This window comes from Gossypium arboreum, chromosome 5, assembly GCF_025698485.1.
Source record: "Gossypium arboreum isolate Shixiya-1 chromosome 5, ASM2569848v2, whole genome shotgun sequence".
NCBI lineage: Eukaryota > Viridiplantae > Streptophyta > Magnoliopsida > Malvales > Malvaceae > Gossypium > Gossypium arboreum.
The window spans coordinates 35,311,919-35,333,799 of NC_069074.1; the positions used below are offsets into that span (position 1 = coordinate 35,311,919).

A 21,881-nucleotide genomic window follows, 5' to 3' on the forward strand; every position below is an offset into this window, starting at 1 on the left:
TTTTTTGTTTCTGGTTTTTTCACCAAAATATTTGAATCATTTAAAATTTTTGTTTGTGAATGATTCTTTTCTTGTTTGAGGGACATATAAGTTTTTTATTTCAGATTGTGCCATGTTTTTGGGCTAAATTAGAAAAAGATATGCCAAATTAAAAAAATTTAGAGAAATGGGTCAAATTTATGATGTTTAGGGAAAAAGATTGATTTGGAGGAGAGAATACGAAAACGCGTTCAGTAAGGCACACTTTTTGACCTTTTTTGACATAATTAGGTCCTTTGGTTAGAGGGTTAAATATTAGTAGTTTTGTCATTGAGTCTCGGATTCAATTTTTCTCCTATTCACATTTGTATTTTTTATTTCACGTTGTTTCAAATTTTTATTTTAATTAATAAATATATTTTTTCAAGTTTTTTTAATTAATAACTCTTTTATTTATAAAATCAAATAATAAATATGTAATGATAAAAGATATATTATATATATCATTATGTTAAAAATATTTGAAATTAATAACTCCTTTATCTATAATATAAACATTAACTAATTTTTATATAATTTTCTTTATATATAATATTTATATGTTAAATATTTATTTTTTCAACTATATTGTGGGTATGGTGATATCTAATATTATAAAATGAAATAATTATTTCAAATATCATTATTTTTTCATCTACATTGTAAATATGATATTTTAAATATTTATATATGTGAAATATTTCAAGTACATATAAAAATATACAATACTAAAATTTACTACACTCATGACATGACTTGAAAAATAATTAGTACACATAAAAATTATATTTACTAAAATTAATGATATTTTCAATAATTATTTGATTTTATAAATAAAAGAATTATTAATTAAAAGATGAACTAAAAATAAAATAAAATAACTTGAAAATGTTATGAATATCTTATTAATTGGATGTCCATCATGATAAAGATGAAGTTTTGATACACTTAATTTAAATTTTAATAATTATTAGAATTAGATCTCTACTTCTTTTATACTTTTATGCCTATAAATACAGACTTTAATGAAGCATTGTAATCATCCATTTTATCAATAAAGTACATTTTCTATTACTTTCATATTTTCTTTATTCTTTATTCTCTCCATCTCTCTTTATTTTGTAACGAGAAAACAATATATTATTTATTAATTAAAAAAACTTGAAACAATATGAAATAAAAAATATAAATACAAGTAAGAGAGGAATCAAACTCAAGACTCAAAGACAAAATCTCTAACATTTAACTATCTAACAAAAAAAAGATAATATAATAAAATATTAGTTAAAAATAAAAAAATGTTTAAAAATAGAAAAATACTTATATGAGTAGGAGAGAATCAAATCCAAGACTTAAAAACAAAACAATTAACATTAAAACATCTTACCAAAGAATCTAATTGTATTAAATAAGTTAGAAAGCACAACTTGAATGCATTTTTAACTGTCTTATCTTTTCAAAATCGACTTATTTCCTTAAATATTAAATATTTTGGCTCATTTCTCTAATTTTTTCCATGCTTTTCCCAATTGAATTGGATTAATATTAACTCAAATGGATTAATATTTTCCCAAATAGAAAAGTAAACACATAATTTTATAATATATTAGAATGACTCAATTTCAATATTAATTATGAGAATGACCTGAAATCTACAGTGAACATTGGTACCGCCTTGAACACCACCCTAAAATTTCACCCAATAATTAGCCAATCATTCAATTAATGATTACATTTCAAAAATAATAATTTTTTTGGTGCTATCACTTTCCCAAGCAGCATCTGTATGTATTTTTTAAGATATTCGTATTTTCACGGGTATTCTTAGAGTAGAAATAAAGAAAAATTTTAATTTTGGTGACAACTCCAAATATGATAGAAAAATTTTAATTTTGGTGATAGCTCCAAATATGATGGCACTAGTGTCAGTAAATATACATACATATATATATATATATATATATATATATATATATATATATATATATATTTTGGGCACCGCCTCTTCATGTGGAGGCACCAAATTTTGTAAAAAATTGATTTTTTCTTGGACTCAGCTCCAAATGTGGTGGCACCAATATATATATATATATATTACTTTTTCGATGCTACCTCTTCACGTGGAGTCACCAAAATTTGTAAAAAAAAAATTATTAGTTCCAACTCCAAATGTGGCGACACCAATTTTTTTTTTACTTTTCGGTATCACCTCTTCATATAGAGGCACCAAAATCTGTAAAAACAATTTAGTTCCCTGGTTCCAACTCTAAATATGGTGACACCAGTAATATTTTTTTAAAAATTTTCAAACAAATATTCCATTTTCAAATATGCCATCAACCGGTGAGCAGGTATTATATCTTTATACTCGAGGAACTTAAGTGCATGTGTTGCATCGGGGTCTACACTCAACATGTCTGCCCCTGGATCATTTTGTATAATAATCCCACGACTTGGGTGCTAGACCGAAGGGGGGTGTATATTTTCACCCTCTTTCACACCTTTATCGTTGATATCATCTAAGATTTCATCATGGTCGAGGTCACCATATTCTTCACCATCATGGTAAGAATGACTATCATTATTGGGCCATCCTTCATCGTTTGCATCGGTGCCCCTCACCTCAAGACATATCTTTAAATGACAGACTAGAATTGGGTTATTATATGTTGTCGACCTATGCTGGGTATTTTTAGCCCTTATCAATGGCCCTTTATAACATGATTGTTCTATCCATCTGACATTAAGATCGAAGTCAAACCCGTATTGTTGACTTAATAGAGTGACATTTTCGACGGGCTCGGGATTGATTAACTAGGCAAACAATTGAATTGGTTCATTGTTGTTGTCCCCATTCGAGCAATAAATTCCTGCCATTGCGCCCAAGTCTTCTTCACCTACAAGTTTCATTTGTTGGAATCTCAAAGAATTGAAAGAAATTGAAAATCTATAGAATAGTCTGGACATTTTCCTCCCACAACGTCGAGCTATTGTGGTACCAATTGTAACAGCTTGATTTTTCAGTAATGTCAAAAAAAGTGGTTCAAAGCCACCAAATCTGACGAGTAAGCTCGTAAATATTATTATTTAATATTTACAATTTAAATATGGATTTTAAAAAGGTTTTTGAATTGATAATTTGTGTTTTATAATAATTTATTAGGTCAAATGGTTTTAGAAAATGAGGTATCGAGACCTCGTTTCTATAAACCGAGCTGTAAATATTGTTATAAATATTTACGGAGTGTCATTAAGGTGGTATTAAAGTTTTATTGAAAAATTTTAACGTTTTAATAGTTAATTAATTAAAAAGCCTAAATTAAAAAGTGCAAAACTTGCTAATTATAATAATTAAGTGATTAAATGGCGTGATTAATAAATAAAGAAAGACCTAAATAACAATTATGCCTAAATGAAAAGTTGAGGCAGCATATGAAAGAAAAATAATAATAAAATAAAGCCATTAATGGCAAAATTGTAATTAAATTGAAATTAAAATAAAAAAAATGTGAAATTAGAAAGTTTTTAGGAACTTCTTCTCCCATTTTCTGTTCAAACAGACATGGGGAGAGCTCCTTGAACTAGTTTTGCATATGTTCTTCATGTGAGTCCAATTCTTATCCGTTTTTGTCATTTTTATATTTTTGAGATTGTTACAATTAGGTACAACTGATTCTTACCTTAGTTTTTAATTTTATTAAAAATTTTGGAAATTACCATTGATGAATATTAGATTTTTTTTATGAATAACATGGATTTAGAGCTTTGATTATGTTGCATGATGATTTTACAAGGTGATTTTGTTAAATATTGATTTTAGGATTAAATTGTTGAAATAATAAAAAAATACAAGGGTTTGTTGTGAAATTATTAAAAAACTAGGCTGTATTGATTGCCATGAATATTCAACTAGCATGGGTTAGCATTAAAAATGGTTAATTAGCATGTTTTGGACTTAGGAACTAAATTGAATAAAAGTAAAAGTTTAGGGGTAATTTTATAAAAATATCAAAATGACCAAAATGCATGAAATGAGTTGTTTTATTGTTTAAATTAATATATTGAATGAAATTATTAATTTATATCAAGGTCAAGTGGAAAATCGAAGAAAATGAAAAATTTCCAAAATACCCCTAAATATTGGTATTTTTGCAATTTAACTATATTCTGTATAATTTTGATTAAAGTGAATGTTAATTGGTGATTGGTAATATATATGTTCTATTGTTGGAATTGAATTATAGTTGGAAAAATATTATCGAATTTAACACTCAGTTTGCATTGAACGGGGGATTTGAGTACATTCGTGATTTGGTGCATTGACGACATTGGAGGAAGATATTGGCAAATTACCCAAGTAAACCAGGGTTCAGCCTTTTTTACGAACTCTCGTGTTTTACTTTCTGTTTAGCTCTTATGAACTTCTGTTTAACTCATACGAGTTTCTGTTCAGTTCTACGAGCTTCTGTTCAACTCTTATGAGTTTCTATTCAACTCTACAAGCTTTTGTTCAACTCCTATGAGTTTCTGCTCAGCTCTTATAAGCTTCTGTTCAACTCTTAAGAGTTTCTGTTCAGCTCTTACGAGCTTCTGTTCAGCTTTCGAGCTCCTGTTGATGATGTACTTATCCGTAAGTCGTTCTTCGAATGGTAAGATATCAGGAGTTGTCTTGGATGATATATGTATATGAAGAAACAATAAGAGAATGGCATGTATCATGATATGTATATATATCAATATCTTGATATGTATATATATCAATATCTTGATATGTTGATACATGGAAATTATATAAGTTGAAACGAGTAACAAACTCAAGTATGACATGTTGAGATAATAAGGTTATTGATGTTAAAATTATATGAAATATGTTCAAGTACGCTAACAACTGTTGTTGTTTGATGCTTAGGCAAGTGCCAAACTACTGGTTGAATGGTAATATGTTCAATTATAAGATGCACTGAAATGGTAAGTGCTCAAATAAAAATATGCTTGTGCTCATGAAAGAGTGGTAAGTTTTAAGTCATGCAATTTCCTATAAAATGGCTTATCATGTGATTAATTTGAAAAGGGTTATGTTTAAATGCACTAGCTTGTGGCTATGGTGGTATGATATGATTATAACTTAATTATAACTTGTGTGTTATGCATATGGAACGGGTGTGGAAAGTAAAGAAATACAAATGAAAATAAAGAAATTTGGAAGAGTATAAAGTTGTTTAAAGCTCTACTATACTTGGGATAATATATATAAGTGATGTCGAAACCTTTTTTTTTTTGTAAAAAACGGTGATCGACTTGGATTTGAAAACTAAAAAACGGGAGTCGCCACCAATCCTTTTTGGTGAGGTGTGATCGGGTCACCTTAAATTAATCATTTTAATAAAAGTTAGGATTTACTAAAACGATAATTTTTGGTCTACGAAAATCAAGAAAACAGGTTCAGGAGTCGGTTACGCACGAGGAAGGATTAGCACCATCGATACACCCAAAATTGGTACCTAGTTTATTAATTAGTGTCTCAGTGTCGAAAATTTTAAAATTTGAAAACTTGAAAGAATTTAAAATATGATCCCTCTTTGTATTAATGCCAAAAATGATTGAATAAATTAAAACGGATGTTAAGGACTCTCTCATCTCGAAGTAATAAAATATCGTGCCCAGTAAGTTAAGACATGACATCTCGAACTTTGAGGCTGAGCTTGCCTTTTATTTAAAATTAATGTATTTTAACTCCTTTTAAAAAGGATATTCGGTTAGTGAGGGTGAACGAGGAAAATCGAAACCCAGTAAGTTAGGGCACGTTTCCTCGAATTCCCGAAAACCGAATATTGCGTTTATTTGCGAAAAATCTTATTTCGAGGTAACAAAATGTCATACCCGGTAAGTTAGGGCACCACACCTCGCATCTCCGAAACTAGGCATTTTTTTAAACTCGTATTGTGATTTAAAAGAATATTCCGTTATTTTGGTAAAATGAGAAGAATCGAAACCCAGTAAGTTAGGGCACAATTTTCTCAAAATTCCAAACACGGAGTATCGCTTTTTATGAAAAAAAACAAAAAAAAACAATACTAATCTATTAAGTTACAACGAAAATAATGATAATGATGATATATTAGATAATAATAGTAAAATAATAAGTAACAATAATAAAGTATAATAATAGTGATGAGTATAATAACAAGTGATAATAATAATACAAGTAACAATGGTAGTAATAATATATTGGTAATACATAATAGAGGAGTAAAAAATATAGTAGTTACAGTAGTAATAATATAAACGATGAGCGTATATCATTATGAAAAATAATGGTAGTAAAATATAATAATAGTAATAACAATAGAAGTGGTAATAAAAAAATACAATAGTAATAATATATTAAACAACAAATAATAATAATAATAATAATAATAATAATAATAATAATAATAATAATTAAAAAATGATGATAGTAAAAAATAAAATAATAGTAATGATAATACATTAAGAATAATAATATGTTAATAACAGTAAATTAATGAACTAATAACCAAACAGTAAGTAAATAAACACCAAAAGTAAAATATAATAATAATAATATTAACAAAACAATGATAATAATAATAAGAGATAACAGTAATATATTACCTTAGTTAATTTAATTACAATATTGAAAATAACACAAAAAGGCTAAATTGAAATTAGAGTAAAAGTTAGGGGGCCAATTTGAAAATAAACAAAGAAGAAAGGGACCGATTTAAAATCTTAGAAAAACATGGAGGGCCTAAAACAGGAAATAACCCCACCCTCTAAAGCATGCATCTAAAAGGAGGATTAAATTGAAATTCGAAGTAAGTTTCTGGGTCAAAATTAGGAATTAAAAGGGATTTGATTGCGAATTGATAAAAAAACGGAAGGACCGCGCGCATAAATATCCCAGAAACCCAAAAACACGCGGATCCTTGAAGCGGGTCTGGTCAAGGCGCGGGTCCTGTGCTTGAAACGACGTCGTTTTGGCATTAAGAAGGCCGACCAAAACGACGTCGTTTTGACCGGTTATTTAAGGCAGATTTTTTTTTAAAAAAATTCAGTTTTCATTTTATTCTTCAAAAAATTTTCTTTCTTCTCCTATTTCTCTTTGCAGGTACCTTCTCCGGTGAGGAGCTCGACCAATCGCCACCGTGGTCCGCCACCAGCGCCGTCGTCGGCCACCGCACGAAAATTTCGAGAAAGGTATTTTTTTTATATTTTTTTCTTTATTTTAATAGCATATATGCATGTCCATGTAGACAGGAAAAGAAAAGTAAAAAAAGAAAGAAACAGATTCAAAATTTTAAAACACCTCTCGATTTCTGATTTTTGATTTCTTCTTTGGGCTTCTTTTTTTGCTTCTTGCTATTTGTTGATATTTTTAGTCTCTGTTCTTGATGTTGAATCTGCTTTTTAATATTGTGGTTGAAATCTAGTATATTTTTTATTGTAAAAATTGTCAATCCCGTTTACAAAGTCTTAAATCGGCTTTTATAGCCATTGTACAAGCCTTTTCTCCCATTTGCTGTCTTTTCTCCTTTTTTTCCTTGTAGGTGGTTGAGCGGTGCTGACATGGGCGGTGGAGCAGGTGGTGGCAGAGGCCAATTGGCCCTAGGGGCGGCAGCTAGGGTCTTTTTAGGTTTCTTTTTCTGATTTTTTTTTGGAATTTTGGGCTCCTTAAGTTTAGGCTAGGGTTTTTTTTTAATTTTGTGTTTGGGTAGTTTTAATTTGGGCCAGGCAATTTTGGGCCTTCTACAAGTGATATTATGGATTTACTCATTTTGTGAGTTGTTGAATATGGTTTCTTGAATCGTGTGGTATCAATAAATGTTTATTCTTGATAAGTGTAAATTTCATAATGAAATGGATTGATATGATTAAAGTTTATACGAGCTTACTAAGCATTCATTGCTTATGTATTTGTTTTCTTTTACTTTTCAGATTATCGGAAGCTCGATTGGGTTGGAATGTTGTCGGAGTTATATCACACTATCCATCAGTTCTATCGATACTTTTGAATGTTTTGATTATAGTTATAATGGCATGAATAGGTATTTTGTTTAATGTTGGCCTATATGTAATTTGTTGAGATTAACCACTTATTTTGGCTTATTTTGGATGTCTAATTATGGCTTGTTGATATGTATAATGTTGATTGTAGCTTGACACAAAATTTGGGTAAGAAATATGGCTTGTAAAATGACCTATTTTCGTCCACATGGGCAGAGACACGGGTGTGTGTCTCAACTTTGTATGACATACAGCCAGGTGACACGGTCGTGTGTCCCCTATATCTTTTAAGTAGTGCAAAACAGAATGCTCACACGGCCTAGCACACGGGCGTGTGGCTTGACTGTGTGACCCATGCACCTTATTATTGCAAGTTAATATGCTCACATGGCCTAGCACACGGGCGTATGGCTTGGCCGTGTGACCCAAGTCAAATAGCTCATAAATTTGGACACAGGTTGGGACACGACCTTGTGTCCCTATTTCGAATGCCCAAATGGCCTGGCCACACGGGTGTGTTTCCTTACACCTTTAAAAAATTTCAATATTTTTTGAAAAATTTTCTGAGTACTCAATTTAGTCTCGACTTGTTTCTAATGGGTATTTTGGGTCTTGAAGGCTCACATAAGGGATAATATGTATGATTTTGATTGGCTTTTGATATAAATATCATATGATGTGAAATTTTTGTCTATTTGTTCTGTAAACTCCGGTAATACTCTGTAACCCTGTTTCGACGACGGGCGTGGGTTAGGGGTGTTACACTAATCCTTTCTTTCATTTCTAACGCGCTTACATTTTTTTCTAACCTCATTCTAACCTTCTGTCGAGATTCAAATACACAACCAACCGCCCTTTGTAAAATGGCTTCGTCAAAATGAACATAAATTAGAATTTGATTATTAATCTTCGATACAATTTTTATGTTTTATAAACTGTCTTGTTTCTAATAGGATGTGGAGGCTAATGAATTTAGGGAAAAAGGGCCCAAACCTTTCCCACCTCTTTTTCGCCAATGATCTAGTTTTATTTGGAGAAGCCAGTCTGGATAATACTGAAACTATAAAGAAGATTCTTGAACAGTTTTGTGAATATTTAAGACATAAAACAAATGTCGGTAAGTCAAAGATTTATTATTCGGCTAACACGGAAGCTTCAGTTAAGAGGTTGATTGGGAGAGTCTTGGATTTTCAAGAGGTGGACGATTTGGGTATCTATTTGGGAATTCCTCTGTTTCACAGAAGAATTACTAAAAGTAAATTTCAATTTGTAATTAACAAGGTGTACAAGAGGTTAAATGGATTCGATGCCAAACTTTTATACCTAGTTGGAATAGTGACTTTGGCTAAGTTAGTTCTTTTGGCTATTCCAAGCTATTTCATGCAGTCGACAATGATTCCTATTGTAGTATGCAAAAGGATTAAACAAATTGTGAGGAATTTTATTTGGGGATCTACAAATGGTGAAAGGAAGCTACCCCTGGTTAGATGGGACATTTGCTGTCAACCGATAAAGTTTAGGGGGGCTTGGTTTGATAAGAATGGTTACTCAGAATGTTTCCTTCCTTATGAAGCTAGCGTATCAATTAGTGACTAACCTTGAAGCATTATGGGTTAAAGTTTTGTGAAGTAAGTACAGGATGTGTGAGATTTTTCTAGTTTCAATTCACAGGACTAACAGCTCTTATGTGTGGCAGTTGTTGTCTAAAATTTGAGAATGGTTTAGGGAAAATCTTTGTTGGAGTATAGGTGATGGCCAATCTATTAGTCTCCTGCACGATGTTTTGATCTCTAATTTGGGGTTGCTTAGTAACCGTTTTCTTAATGTACCAAACATTTCTACACATGTGAAAGTGGCCAATTTTGTGGATACTAATGGTAAATGGAAATGGATAGACTTGCAACGATTTTTTACCATGGAGGTTTTGGAATACATAGTGGCGTGTAAGGGTGAGCATTCGGTCGAATCAAATGAAAAAATTTTGAGTTAATCAAGTTGACGAATCATATTTTATCATCCTAACTCGATTTGAAATTTTCTTGAATCGAGTTGAGTGAGATGAAATTTGAATCAAATCGAAAATATTTGTTCGAGTTCAATTTTAAAAAAATAAATTTGGGTCATTGTAACCACTGTCACCCACCGTAATAAAATTTGTTATTAACTTTCATCACCTCATAATTTATTTATTAATCTTTTTTGTTTGCTTAGTTGCTTCAATTATCTTTTGATTCTTGTCACTATGTATTTTGAAATTAAAAAATATATTAAATGTAAAATGTGATTTTTTAAATAAAAGTTATTTTAAAGATAAATGTGAAATTGATACCAATATAAAATTTTAACACAAAATTTTATGACATAATTAATAATTCAATTGATTAAACAATTCAATAATATAAATAACACAAAATGAAAAATTAATTTAATAATATAAATAGTATATATAAATAAAATTATTACTATTTAGGTTTAGGGATTTTTTGATGATTTTGATTTTTATTTGGGAGTAAAGGGTGAGAAGTAAAAGTTTAGGGGAAAATAAAAAGTTTTGGGGGAGTAAAATTTTGGAGGGAAAATATTAAAAAAAAACTGGGAGGGATGGGTTTGGGGTAGATAAAGGGTGGGATTGGAGGGGAGTAAAAGTTTTAGGGGGAAAGTGGGAGGGAGTAAAAATTTTGGGAGAAAATTAAAACTTTTGAGGGTTTTTGGGAGTAAAATTTTGGGGGAAAGTAAATGAGGAGAGTAAAATTTTGGAAGGAAAATTTAAAAAAATTGGTGGGAAATAGATTTGGGGTAGATGGAGGGGTTGGGAGGGGAAGGGAGGGAAGTAAAAGTTTTGGGGGAATGTGAGAAGGAGTAAGTTTTGGGGGAAAGTAAAAAGGTTTGGAGGTTTGGGGTAAAAATGTAAAATATTATAGCTTGATATTCAGTTTATTTGAATTACTCAAATTTGAAAATTCAACTCGATTTGAACTCAAAATTCAAAAAAAAATTCGAGTTAACTCGAATAACTCGAATCATTTAACTCGAATTTCAAATTTATTTTCAAATTTTTCGAGTCAAATCGAGTTTTGCTCACCCTTAGTAGCGTGTCATATACCATGTGATGAGTTGGGAGAGGACAAATGCCATTGGAGATATAATGCTTCTAGTAAGTTTTCTATTAAGGAAGCTTATAAAAGTTTAGTCAAAATTTATGATACCGAAAATAATTTTTCTTGGAAAGAGGTTTAGGGGAATGACTTACCACCAAAAATTTTTTGCGACCTTGTGTTGGCTGTTGTGAAAGAATAAAAACACCTTCATTTTCCAACAAGTATTTAGTACACAGATGAATTGATTAAAAGATCTAAATGTTTAGTTACTAATGCCTGTAATATGGTAATTAATCAAAACAAAAAAAAGAGGTAATCAGATTGAATGAAGAAGATGGAAACCACCTGATTGATATTGGATAAAAATCAACACTGATGGTGCGACAAATAGGAATAAAAATTGGTCTGTTGTTGGTGGAGTGGTTCGTGACTCTCGTGGTAATTGAGTGGAAGGATTTAGAAGAGTCCTTAGTAGAGGCTCCACTTTAAACTTTGAACTTTGGGCAATTCTCTATGGATTAGATGTTGCTCGGCTCAAGAAGTATATTAAAGTTATTAATGAAAGTGATTGTCGAATGGCTATTGAATTGTCGAATGGCTATTGAAATATTGAAGGAGACCCTGACTGTTGCTTAAAAGGTTAAAATGATGTGTTGTTATTTCCAAGTAGTTAAATTTCAGTACATCCCTAGGGAAGGTAACATGGTGGTTGATTGGCTGGCATGAACTTGTCCGTCTAGTGAGACTGAACTTGAAATCATTGGTTTTCCTATGTTTTATGTTAGGAAATTTATCCTAGAAGATAAGTTAAGAATTTTCACATGTAATATGTTGATTTAAGGCTATTTGTGCCTTCTATTTTCTATATAAAAAAAGACTTGCCTTTTTTTTTTCTCTCTTCAACAATTAGCAATAAATGTGACAAAACAAACACAGATTAATGAACTCTGCCCGAGATGAGAGATTATATAAACATACTTATTTTGGTGCTGCCACATTTACAGGCAACACCTAAAATTTTTTAAAAAAAATTTACCTATGCCTTCACATTTGGAGTTGGTACCAAAATAAATTGTTTTTTTATTGATTTTAGTGCCTCCATATGAAGAGAGCACTGAAAAATTCAAAAAAAAAAAAATGTTGGTGCCGTCACATTTGGAGTTGGCACTAGGGAAATTTTTTTTATTGATTTTGGTGCCTTTACATGAAAAGGCGGCATTGAAAAATTTTAAATTAGAATTGCTGGTGCCCCCACATTTAGAGATGTCACCAAAATTAAATTTTTTTCTACTCCAGAAATACCCGTGAAAATACGGATATTTCAAAAAACACATATGAGTGCCGCTTGAGAAAGTGGCGGCATAAAAAAAATATTATTTTTTAAATGTAACCATTAACTGAATGATTGACTGATGATTGGGTGAAATTTTTGGGTGGTGCCACCTTGGGAAGTAGTGACACCAGTGTCCACTATAGATTCTAAGTCATTCCCATAATTAATCTTGAAGTTAAGTCATTTTCATAATTTTTTAAAATTAGAGGGTCACTTTTCTAAAAAAGCCTTCCTTAATCGAAACCAACCCTTTACGTCTCCAACCTCGACTACTCCCTTACAAACTCCAACCTTCACACTCTCTTCTCTACCTTTGGCAAAATTACCTGCCTAACAGTCCTCAAAGACCGCACCACAAGGAATTCAAAGGGGGTCACCTTCGTCCAGTTTGTTTCCCGCGAGGTCGCGCTATCCGCGATGAGTGTCTTGCACAAGAAAATACTCAACGGCAGAACCCTCAGCGCTTCCATCGCGGTCGATAATGGATGTTGCTTAATTTTTAGTGTATTTATTGTATCTTTAGTGTGGATATTTGCTTAATTTTTTCTGATCAGTGATTAGGAAGGGTGGTTTAATGAGGGAAATGACATTACTTTGTTGGGGTAAAATCTTACGTCAGATAAATTTGAGTTTGAGATATGCATTTAGTGTTAGATTATCTGATTATATTAAGTAAGATTCTAGCTTGAATTTGATTGTGATAATGGTTTGTAAATTGTGCATTGTTGAAAAGTATGATTGTGATTGTGATTAGGGACATTGTTTAAACATATTTGACCTCCAATTTGATTGTGATAATGAGGTGGCCAATGAAAGTATGGTTGTTATTAGTTATATTATTTAGAAGCATGATTATGATTGGGGCTTGACTTTGATTATGATAATGGTGGGAATTAGTTATATTGTTTAAAAGTGCGATTTAAATTCGATTTTGATATTGATAAAGGTAATAAATTGTGTAGTGTTTAAAAATACAATTGTGATAAGTTATATTGTTTAAAAGTGTGATTTGAGATTGAATTCAGTCTTCATAATGGTAGCGAATTGTGTATTGTTTAAAGGTATGGATGCAAATTGTGATTGGTACAATTTGGGATTGAATTTTATTGTGATAATAGTAACAAATTATTCATTGTTTAAAGGTATGATTGTAATTAGTTATATTATTTAAAAGTAAGATTTGGGATTGAATTTGATCATTGATATGGTGGCGAATTATGCATTGTTGATTTGTTATGAATTAAGAGAAAATGGTTGAGTTTTAACATTCATCTTCATAATTTTTATTTAATATGATTCGTAATTACTTTTTGACATAATATTAATTTTATCTTTAGTTTAATTAAACGGTTACATAAGTCGTAAAATATCATAAAGTTAATTTAAAATCGTTGAGAATGTTGCCCTTGAGTTTATTTATATTGAAGATAACAAATGAAAACTATTAGCGAAGTTTTTGATCCAATGTGGTCGGTATTGTCAGTACTAACATGTTTCAAGATGAAAAAAATTCTTGTAGCCCTTGCCAATGCTTAGAATGAGATTTTGAGTGACTAAATTTGAATAATTTTAAATAATTCTTCTTGTAATAATTTAAATCCCAAAATAAGTAACTTTTTTTAAGTTTTGGTATTGAACAATTATATAGGTGTGTATTGATTTTTTTAATATTTTAAATTAAATTACTTTTTTTATTATTTTATTTTGTTTATAATTATATTTAGAAATAAAAGATGATCATTAAATTAAGTTACCAATTAAAAATCAATATATAGAAAATATTTAGAAACTAGTTATAAACTCTAAACGAAGCATCAAAATACATTCAAAATGTTCTCCAACGGTACCGAAGTTACTAGTAGTTTACTTAATGATTTGTTAATTAATTAATTTAATTAATCCTTTAAAATTATTATTTTAATATTTTTAAAAAATTTAACTTTTATTATATATTTTTTAAAATATATAAATTTTGAAATTTTATAAATACTTTAAATTTTGGTTGGAAGAGAGGTTAATTTGTTTATTTTTCAAAGTTTGACATAGACAAAATAGTATTTATATTAATATGTTCTTTAAATTATTTGAGTTATTGAATTGTAAAATTTAACTCGAACTCAAACTCGAAACTTGAATCAAGTTATTCGAGTTAATTTGACAATTCAAATAACTCGAACAATTTAATTTGATTAAATTAAAATTAAATTTCTTTTTATATTTTAGAAACGAGTGGAGTTTTACTCCTCTAAATCTAGTATTATTATATTAGAGATCTGTTATACAAAAAATTTCAAAACTGCCATTCATCGTTATGTGACACTGTCAATTAACTAATATTTTCCTTATAATTTTCTCATTCATGCTGTGTATGTTTATTTCTTTTGTACGTTCCCTTAATTCCCTCTTTCAGGAAAAGAAAAAGAAACCCAGAAAAATGGAGAAATTGAAACTTCTATGTCTATTTTCCTTTTCCCTTCTCTGTCTGATTTCGTTGTCCGCAGCCGCTTCCTCCGTTACAGACGTCCTTCGTCTCGGCGGTTAGAGTTGTCCGTCGGTGCATGCAAAGAAGTTGATAAGGGACTTGAAGTTGATGAAGACTTGGTTTCGTTGCTGTCGGAGGGTCCGAAACTGGACGAAGTTGGCTATTCGTAAGATTCTTTTTGCTAATAAATGTTTCATTTCATTTCTTTCATATTAATTAGAATGGTTCTCTACTTCTAGTATTTCACAATTATAAAATTTTAACTCCTAAAAAATTTCAAAATCAACATGACAGTTGAATTATTAGAATAATTACAATTAAAACGTATTCATTACAGTCAAATTAGATTAATTTAAATTGAATGTAGGCTACAAACATTTAAATCTCCCATAAATTTTTAATTATTATAAACTATGTAACGGTAGCCTTTCCATTCCCTTTTAAGCAATGCCTCGTTTCATTCGCATTTGCAAAAATGGCCCAAAATGGTGGTGATGGTAACGATGGTGGCGGAGTTGCCACCAATAGTAAGAAGTTTGAGGTGCCGCAACCACATTCAGTGAAGGAGCAATTGCCCGGAATTCAGTATTGCATCAACAGCTCTCCTCCATGGCGTATGTAGAAACTATCTCATACATCTAATTATTTTTTCTATCTGCAAACTCTAGTTTCATTTGTTATTTATTACTGGATTAGTTCTAATGGCTTCTGGCCACAGTTTATGATTTTCATGCAACGTCCCTTGGTTTTTCTTTTAGAACCTAAACATAGAATTTAATCACCTGAAAAAACATTGAATTGATTGAACCTCTTCTTTGCTTTATATTTTTCAATATTTTATGCAGCTGAAGCAATTATATTGGGGTTCCAGCATTATCTACTCACTCTTGGCATCACAGTTTTGATTCCAAGCATAATTGTTCCTCAAATGGGCGGTGGAAATGTGAGGATTTAATTGGTTTTATCTTGCTTGATTCTTCCTTTTTTTTATTTGTTTGATATTTTATGCAAGTGATTTAAATCTAGCTAAACCGCCACCCTTTTTTTCGTTTTTTAAACACAGACTGAGAAGGCAGCAGTGATCCAGAACTTACTCTTTGTTTCAGGGCTAAGCACACTTTTCCAGTCATTTTTAGGAACTCGACTTCCCATAGTAGTAGTGGGTTCATATGCTTATTTGATTCCTGTAACTTCCATTATCCAAGCAAGCAGATACACTTCTTATTCAGATCCTTATGAGGTTCTTTTCAACTGCATCATTTTAACCACCTCTTCATTTTCTTCTTGAAGTAGATATGTTCCCGTATTGAACACATACAGCGAGTTCGAGTAACCTAACTTAAACGTGCAGCTAGCTTTTTACCTTCTTACTTTAGGAGCCTTGAAATTCAATTTCATATAAATTGGATCATTTTACAGAGGTTCGTTCGAACAATGAGAGGGATTCAAGGTGCACTCATAGGTGCTGCATTTTTCCAGTGTACGATTGGATTTTTGGGATTATGGAGAAATACTGTGAGGTTAGATCTTCAAAGTATTTAAGTTAATTCTTGTATTGTTTAGCAGATATCATCCTCACTACTTTATCTCTTCTACAGGTTTCTTAGCCCTCTGTCTGTTGTTCCATACGTGACTTTTACTGGGCTTGGACTTTATCATCTTGGCTTCCCCATGGTAAGTTCTTCTATATCCTTGTAATGACCAGGTTCTATGACATCTTTACATTTACTTTTGATGTAAACTTGCGCAAGGTTGGCGATCAAATCTCAGTATGTATGACAACACATGGAAAATATCTTAAAACTGTATTGTTAAAATCCTTCATTGTTTTGTTCTCAGTTGTTGATAATTTCAGTGCTACTGCAGCCATCTCTTGCCATATGATATTAGCTGATTCCTTTCTTTTTCCCCATTTAATTAAGCTCGCAAAGTGTGTAGAAGTTGGCCTTCCAGGGATTATTCTCATGGTTTTTATTTCACAGGTATGTTTATTCTTTAGAAAACAATTTGTCAAACACTAAAGAACTAAAAGCTTCACAAATTCCCTCTTAAGCTTCATAGTTAACCAAATAATCCAAATGTTTATACTGTTTTGCTGTTGATAAGTCATTTCACTGAATTTCTCATGATTTTGCAGTTTCTTCCTCGTTATTTAGAATCAAAGCGCTCCCTCTGTGGCAGATTTTCAATCCTTTTGTCAGTCTCAATTACGTGGTTATTTGCTCAACTTTTAACCTCAACTACCGTATACAAGCACAAACCTGAGAACACCCAGATTAGCTGTCGAACCGATCGTGCTGGACTCATTAGCACAGCTCCTTGGTATGTAATTCCGACTCATATTGAGTGTCGGATACGGTTATGTGTCTTTCAAAAGTATGCCCAATTTTTTTTAAAATCTTTTCCATATATTTGGAGAATTATATCTCCATACCCATTTTCTAATATCCGAATATGTTGAATATGGATACTTGAACCTGTCAAAGATTAAATATACTTGTATATGTTAATTTTTATTTTCTGACTCGGTCTTACTCCCAAATTATGTCCTTAACTGCAGGATATATTTTCCTTATCCTTTTCAATGGGGAAGCCCCACCTTTAATGCTGGAGATGCCATTGTTATGATGGCTCCTGCTTTTGTTTCTCTATTTGAGGTTTGAGCAAACATTCAAAGTCTCACTTACAATTTGCCATTTTAAGTTCTTTAATATATTTAGAGGGTCATAACTTAATTTTACTGAAGTATGTATTGAACATGAAATGCAGAGTCTGAATAACATAAGTTGTAGATTTGATCTCAAGAGTGAAAATATTTAGATTTCACTGATCATCATGTTCTTATTTGCACAGTCAACTGGTACATTCTTTGCAGCTGCAAGATATGGTAGTGCTACACCTGTCCCACCTTCTGTTATTAGTCGTGGTGCTGGTTGGCTGGTACGGTTTGTTTCTAAAATGTGGTAATGATTGGTGTTCTGGGACATCTCCTCTGCCTCCTCTTACGCACCGTGTGTTATCCGTTGCCTCGAATGCTCTTCCATTAGATGTATTGTCCTCTTTGAGTACTTGTCGGTTCCTCAAGACTTTGTCATCAAAGTGCTTGTGTTTTGAAAAGGTCTTCCATTGAGGTACCGGTGCATAAGCGATGCGGGGGAGACGCCCTGAAAGCCAGGTTATTAAGTAATCAAACTAGACTTTTCCTGTTTGTACATTCAATGCAATTTTTCCTCTTATTTTTTTCAGGGAATTGGGGTATTGCTCAATGGTTGTCTTGGCTCTGTTACAGGCACTACTGCATCAGTGTAATAAAACTTGAAACTTATCATTAAACATAATTGAAATTTGGTTCTGTTAGGCTGACCTCTATACTTTGCTCTTCAATAGTGAAAATGTAGGCCTGTTGGCATTGACAAGAGTTGGAAGCCGCAGAGTAATTCAAATATCAGCTGGATTTATGATTTTCTTTTCTATATTTGGTAAGCCCACAAAGCTCCACACTAACACTGTTTGGTAGGAGAGAAAATGGAAGGAAGGGACGTAAATGGATGGAAAAATTACCATCTTTTCCATCCTTTTCATTTACTGCATTTTTCTCCCTACCAAAACTCGATGTTATTTTCCATTTCACTCCATGTCAAAAACAGGAGCTTTAAGTACGTTTTCATTTCATATTTCTTCCATGGATGCAGCACTATAATTTCTTTCTTTTAATGATTACTCATCTGTGGCTATCTTATGAACTTTTCCAGCAAAATTTGGAGCCTTTTTCGCTTCTGTACCATTACCAATTGTGGCAGCAATATATTGTGTTCTCTTCAGCTTTGTCTCTTCTGCTGGTCTTAGCTTTCTCCAATTCTGTAACTTGAATAGTTTCAAAACAAAATTCATATTAGGCTTCTCTTTCTTCATGGGTTTATCAGTTCCACAGTACTTCAGAGAATATTTTCATGATGGTTGGAGATCAGCCCACCCTACTGGTTTGGTAAGATTCCTTGAAATATCCATGTCTGATATTTTCCGACTTATGCCAATTGCCAACCTAGGTATATATAGAGATATGATGCTCCAACTTGAACAATTTTCTAATAAATTAATTACTCCCTGTTTATTAGCAACTGAACAATTTTCTTTCTTTCTTTTTTACCTAATGAAATGCAGCTCAGTGACATAGTGGTTGTGATCTTCATGTCTCATACAACAGTTGCTGCTTTGGTTGCTTTATTCTTTGATTTAACACTCTGTCGAGAAAATGATGAAAGCAGAAAGGACATTGGATTGAACTGGTGGGAAAAGTTTAGCTTTTACAAATCAGATGTTAGGAATGATGAATTCTATGCACTACCCTTCAGGCTTAACAAGCTTTTCCCATCAATTTAACCTTTTGAAAAATAAATATTTACTGTGACAAATTATTTGCTTTCCAAGTTAGATTTATCTTCCTAATTTTCCTTTTCATCCTGCACCTTTATTCAAGAAGCTGTTTTTGAGTCACCTTGGCTAATCTAGCAGCTGCTTTTACATCATGTTACACTCTCTCTTCTTTTTCCTTTATCTATCTGTGTTTTCTTTTTTCTTTTTGTATAAAAGAAGTTGAGGTCTGGAGGCAACTGGCTTTCGATCATAATATGGTGACATAGTTTTGTTTTGTAATTGACCTTCACTTGTCTTAAGGATAACATGGCTAGACTTATAATAGGGTTTGTGGGGATATTATGTTAGAATTTTAACAGTTCACTGAGGGTAGATGATGGTTTTTTTAATTGTAAATTTGGAAAAAGAATTATCATTTTTAGATTTTTAACTTTATTTTTTTTAATTTTGAAGAGGCATTTTTCATAATTTTTAGAATTATAATTTTTATTTATAGTTTTCTGAATTTTTTATAATTGTTAATATATGTTTGATATAACATAAAACCAAATAATATTGCATTAGCAAGGATAAGATTGAGAGCTAATGTTGTAAGAATAAAAGTAAAAAGAGTAGGGTTTATATTGAATAAATATGTAAATGTTAAGGGTTAAAATTTTTATTATTCTTATATTTTTTTAATAGCACAATTTTAATAGATGGACTATTTTGTTATTTTATCTAATATATAAGGACAAGTTTATTCATTTTTCAATTAAAAGACCAAATTGTCAATGTTAAATATAATATAAGGGCTGCTATGATATTTGTATCGATATATTCATAAGTCTAGCCATGTGTTAATAAGCTAAATATATAATCTTTATTAACTTTAAACTTGATCAAGTTGTTGTCGCAAATTAATTGAATGCTAACTCAATTGAAAAAATAATTAAAACATATTTCTTCAACTAAAATAAATTATTATTATTATTATTATTATTATTATTATTATAAGAGTATTTTCATTTCTTATATTTTAAGTAAAATCAATAAAAAATTTGTGTACGCTAAGATTTGAAGTTTGAGTCCATGAATCAACATTTATAAAACCTCATCACTACTGCTTTAACCAATTTTTTTTAATAAATTTTAATATTTTATACAAAATTCACCCACATCATTTGAATATAAATAATGTCGTTGATTGAGATAGAATCACAAGTCAACTTGACATAAACTTTAGGATGATAAGGAATTTTTTTACAAGTTATCACTCTACTTATGTCGTTGCCCTTTCTCTTTTATCTTTAATATTTTTTTGGCCATTTATTTTCCCTTTACTTTGCAAGTATAGCAATTCCTCCTTCTCCATGTTTACAAGTAAGGTAAGTAACAGCTCAAACCCGACCTAGATGTTATGGCCAAATCAACTCGTTTGAAAAACTAATTTAAAAAATCTAGCTTATAAATCATGTGATCTGAAATCTTAAATTTAGCGAAGCTCATATGAGTTTCAAGAAATTCTCAAGTTTGAAAACACATATTTCATAGCATGATCTCTTAAACATTTACTTATAAAAAACAGCAGAAACTTTCAGAAATTCAACTCCAACTTTAGTAATCACGTGATTTGAAAATTTTAATTTTGGCAAAACTTTTCAATTGTTATTTAGAAAAACTCATGCAAAACTCATGTTACAAAAAAACATTTAGTTTGATACTTAATTTTGCAGTGGATATTTTTAGAGTTTTTAAGTTTTGAAAACTGAATTCCAATTTGTCAAATTCATATGATTTTGCAGTTTTACGTTTAAGAACACCTAAAAATTGATGAATATATGAAAACCTAAAAAAAAAAAAAACCAAACACGAAAACTTAGTTCAAAAATCAAAATTAAAATAATTCAAACCATCTTATGTGAAAAATAAATCCGAGCTCTCGCACGCTGTTCGATCTTAAGTCTGAAGATCACCTAAAACGTATTAAACAAATGAGTGAGCTAGAAGCCCAATGTGTGACTCAGTCCACAAACATAATCTTTACTTATAACATGCACTTATACAAATATCATATCAGAATGTCACATTACCAAAAACATATATCATATCAGAATATCATATTTCTAGATACATAAATCAGATCAAGATGTCATATCAAATTAAAACAAATCCTACCCTTATCTGCTACACACCAACTTCGTCCGACCAATCACACCAAATAGGACTACAAGAGTCCATCCATCCAATCACACCAGGTCGTGGTAGTATGTCACTCATAATGGTGCAGCTGAGCAGCTAGACAGATATTGCGGCTTAATCGCTGAAATTGCAGAAATTACAGTAAGATTGTTAGAAAACACTTCCTCTATCATATCAAACCCACCCCAATACACATGCATAATCATAATAACATACGTACATATCACATGATTGGTATGGCATGCATACCTAAACATATTTTTACAGATCATAACATATCATATTGCTTATACTAACAGTTCTTCCACATACAGGTGCCATGCATATTCTTACACGTAATTATGCTTTCAAAGTTATCAAAACACAAATC

General features: G+C 31.0%; 1 protein-coding gene across 2 annotated transcripts; it reads left to right on the forward strand.

Moving 5' to 3' along the window:
* Nucleotides 1-15,431: 15,431 nt before the first annotated feature.
* Nucleotides 15,432-19,613, forward strand: LOC108452377 (putative nucleobase-ascorbate transporter 10). Of its 2 annotated transcripts, none has more exons than XM_017750159.2 (13): nucleotides 15,432-15,570; nucleotides 15,802-15,899; nucleotides 16,020-16,196; nucleotides 16,376-16,476; nucleotides 16,555-16,630; nucleotides 16,879-16,938; nucleotides 17,094-17,278; nucleotides 17,517-17,613; nucleotides 17,810-17,896; nucleotides 18,203-18,261; nucleotides 18,344-18,435; nucleotides 18,709-18,941; nucleotides 19,118-19,613. In XM_017750159.2, the coding sequence occupies exons 1-13, from the start codon at nucleotides 15,432-15,434 to the stop codon at nucleotides 19,334-19,336; spliced, it is 1,623 nt and encodes a 540-aa protein (XP_017605648.1). In that variant the 3' UTR covers nucleotides 19,337-19,613. The 2 variants fall into 2 exon arrangements, with proteins under 2 accessions (XP_017605648.1, XP_017605649.1); XM_017750160.2 differs by having other exon boundaries at nucleotides 18,709-18,923.
* The last annotated feature ends 2,268 nt before the right edge of the window (nucleotides 19,614-21,881 follow it).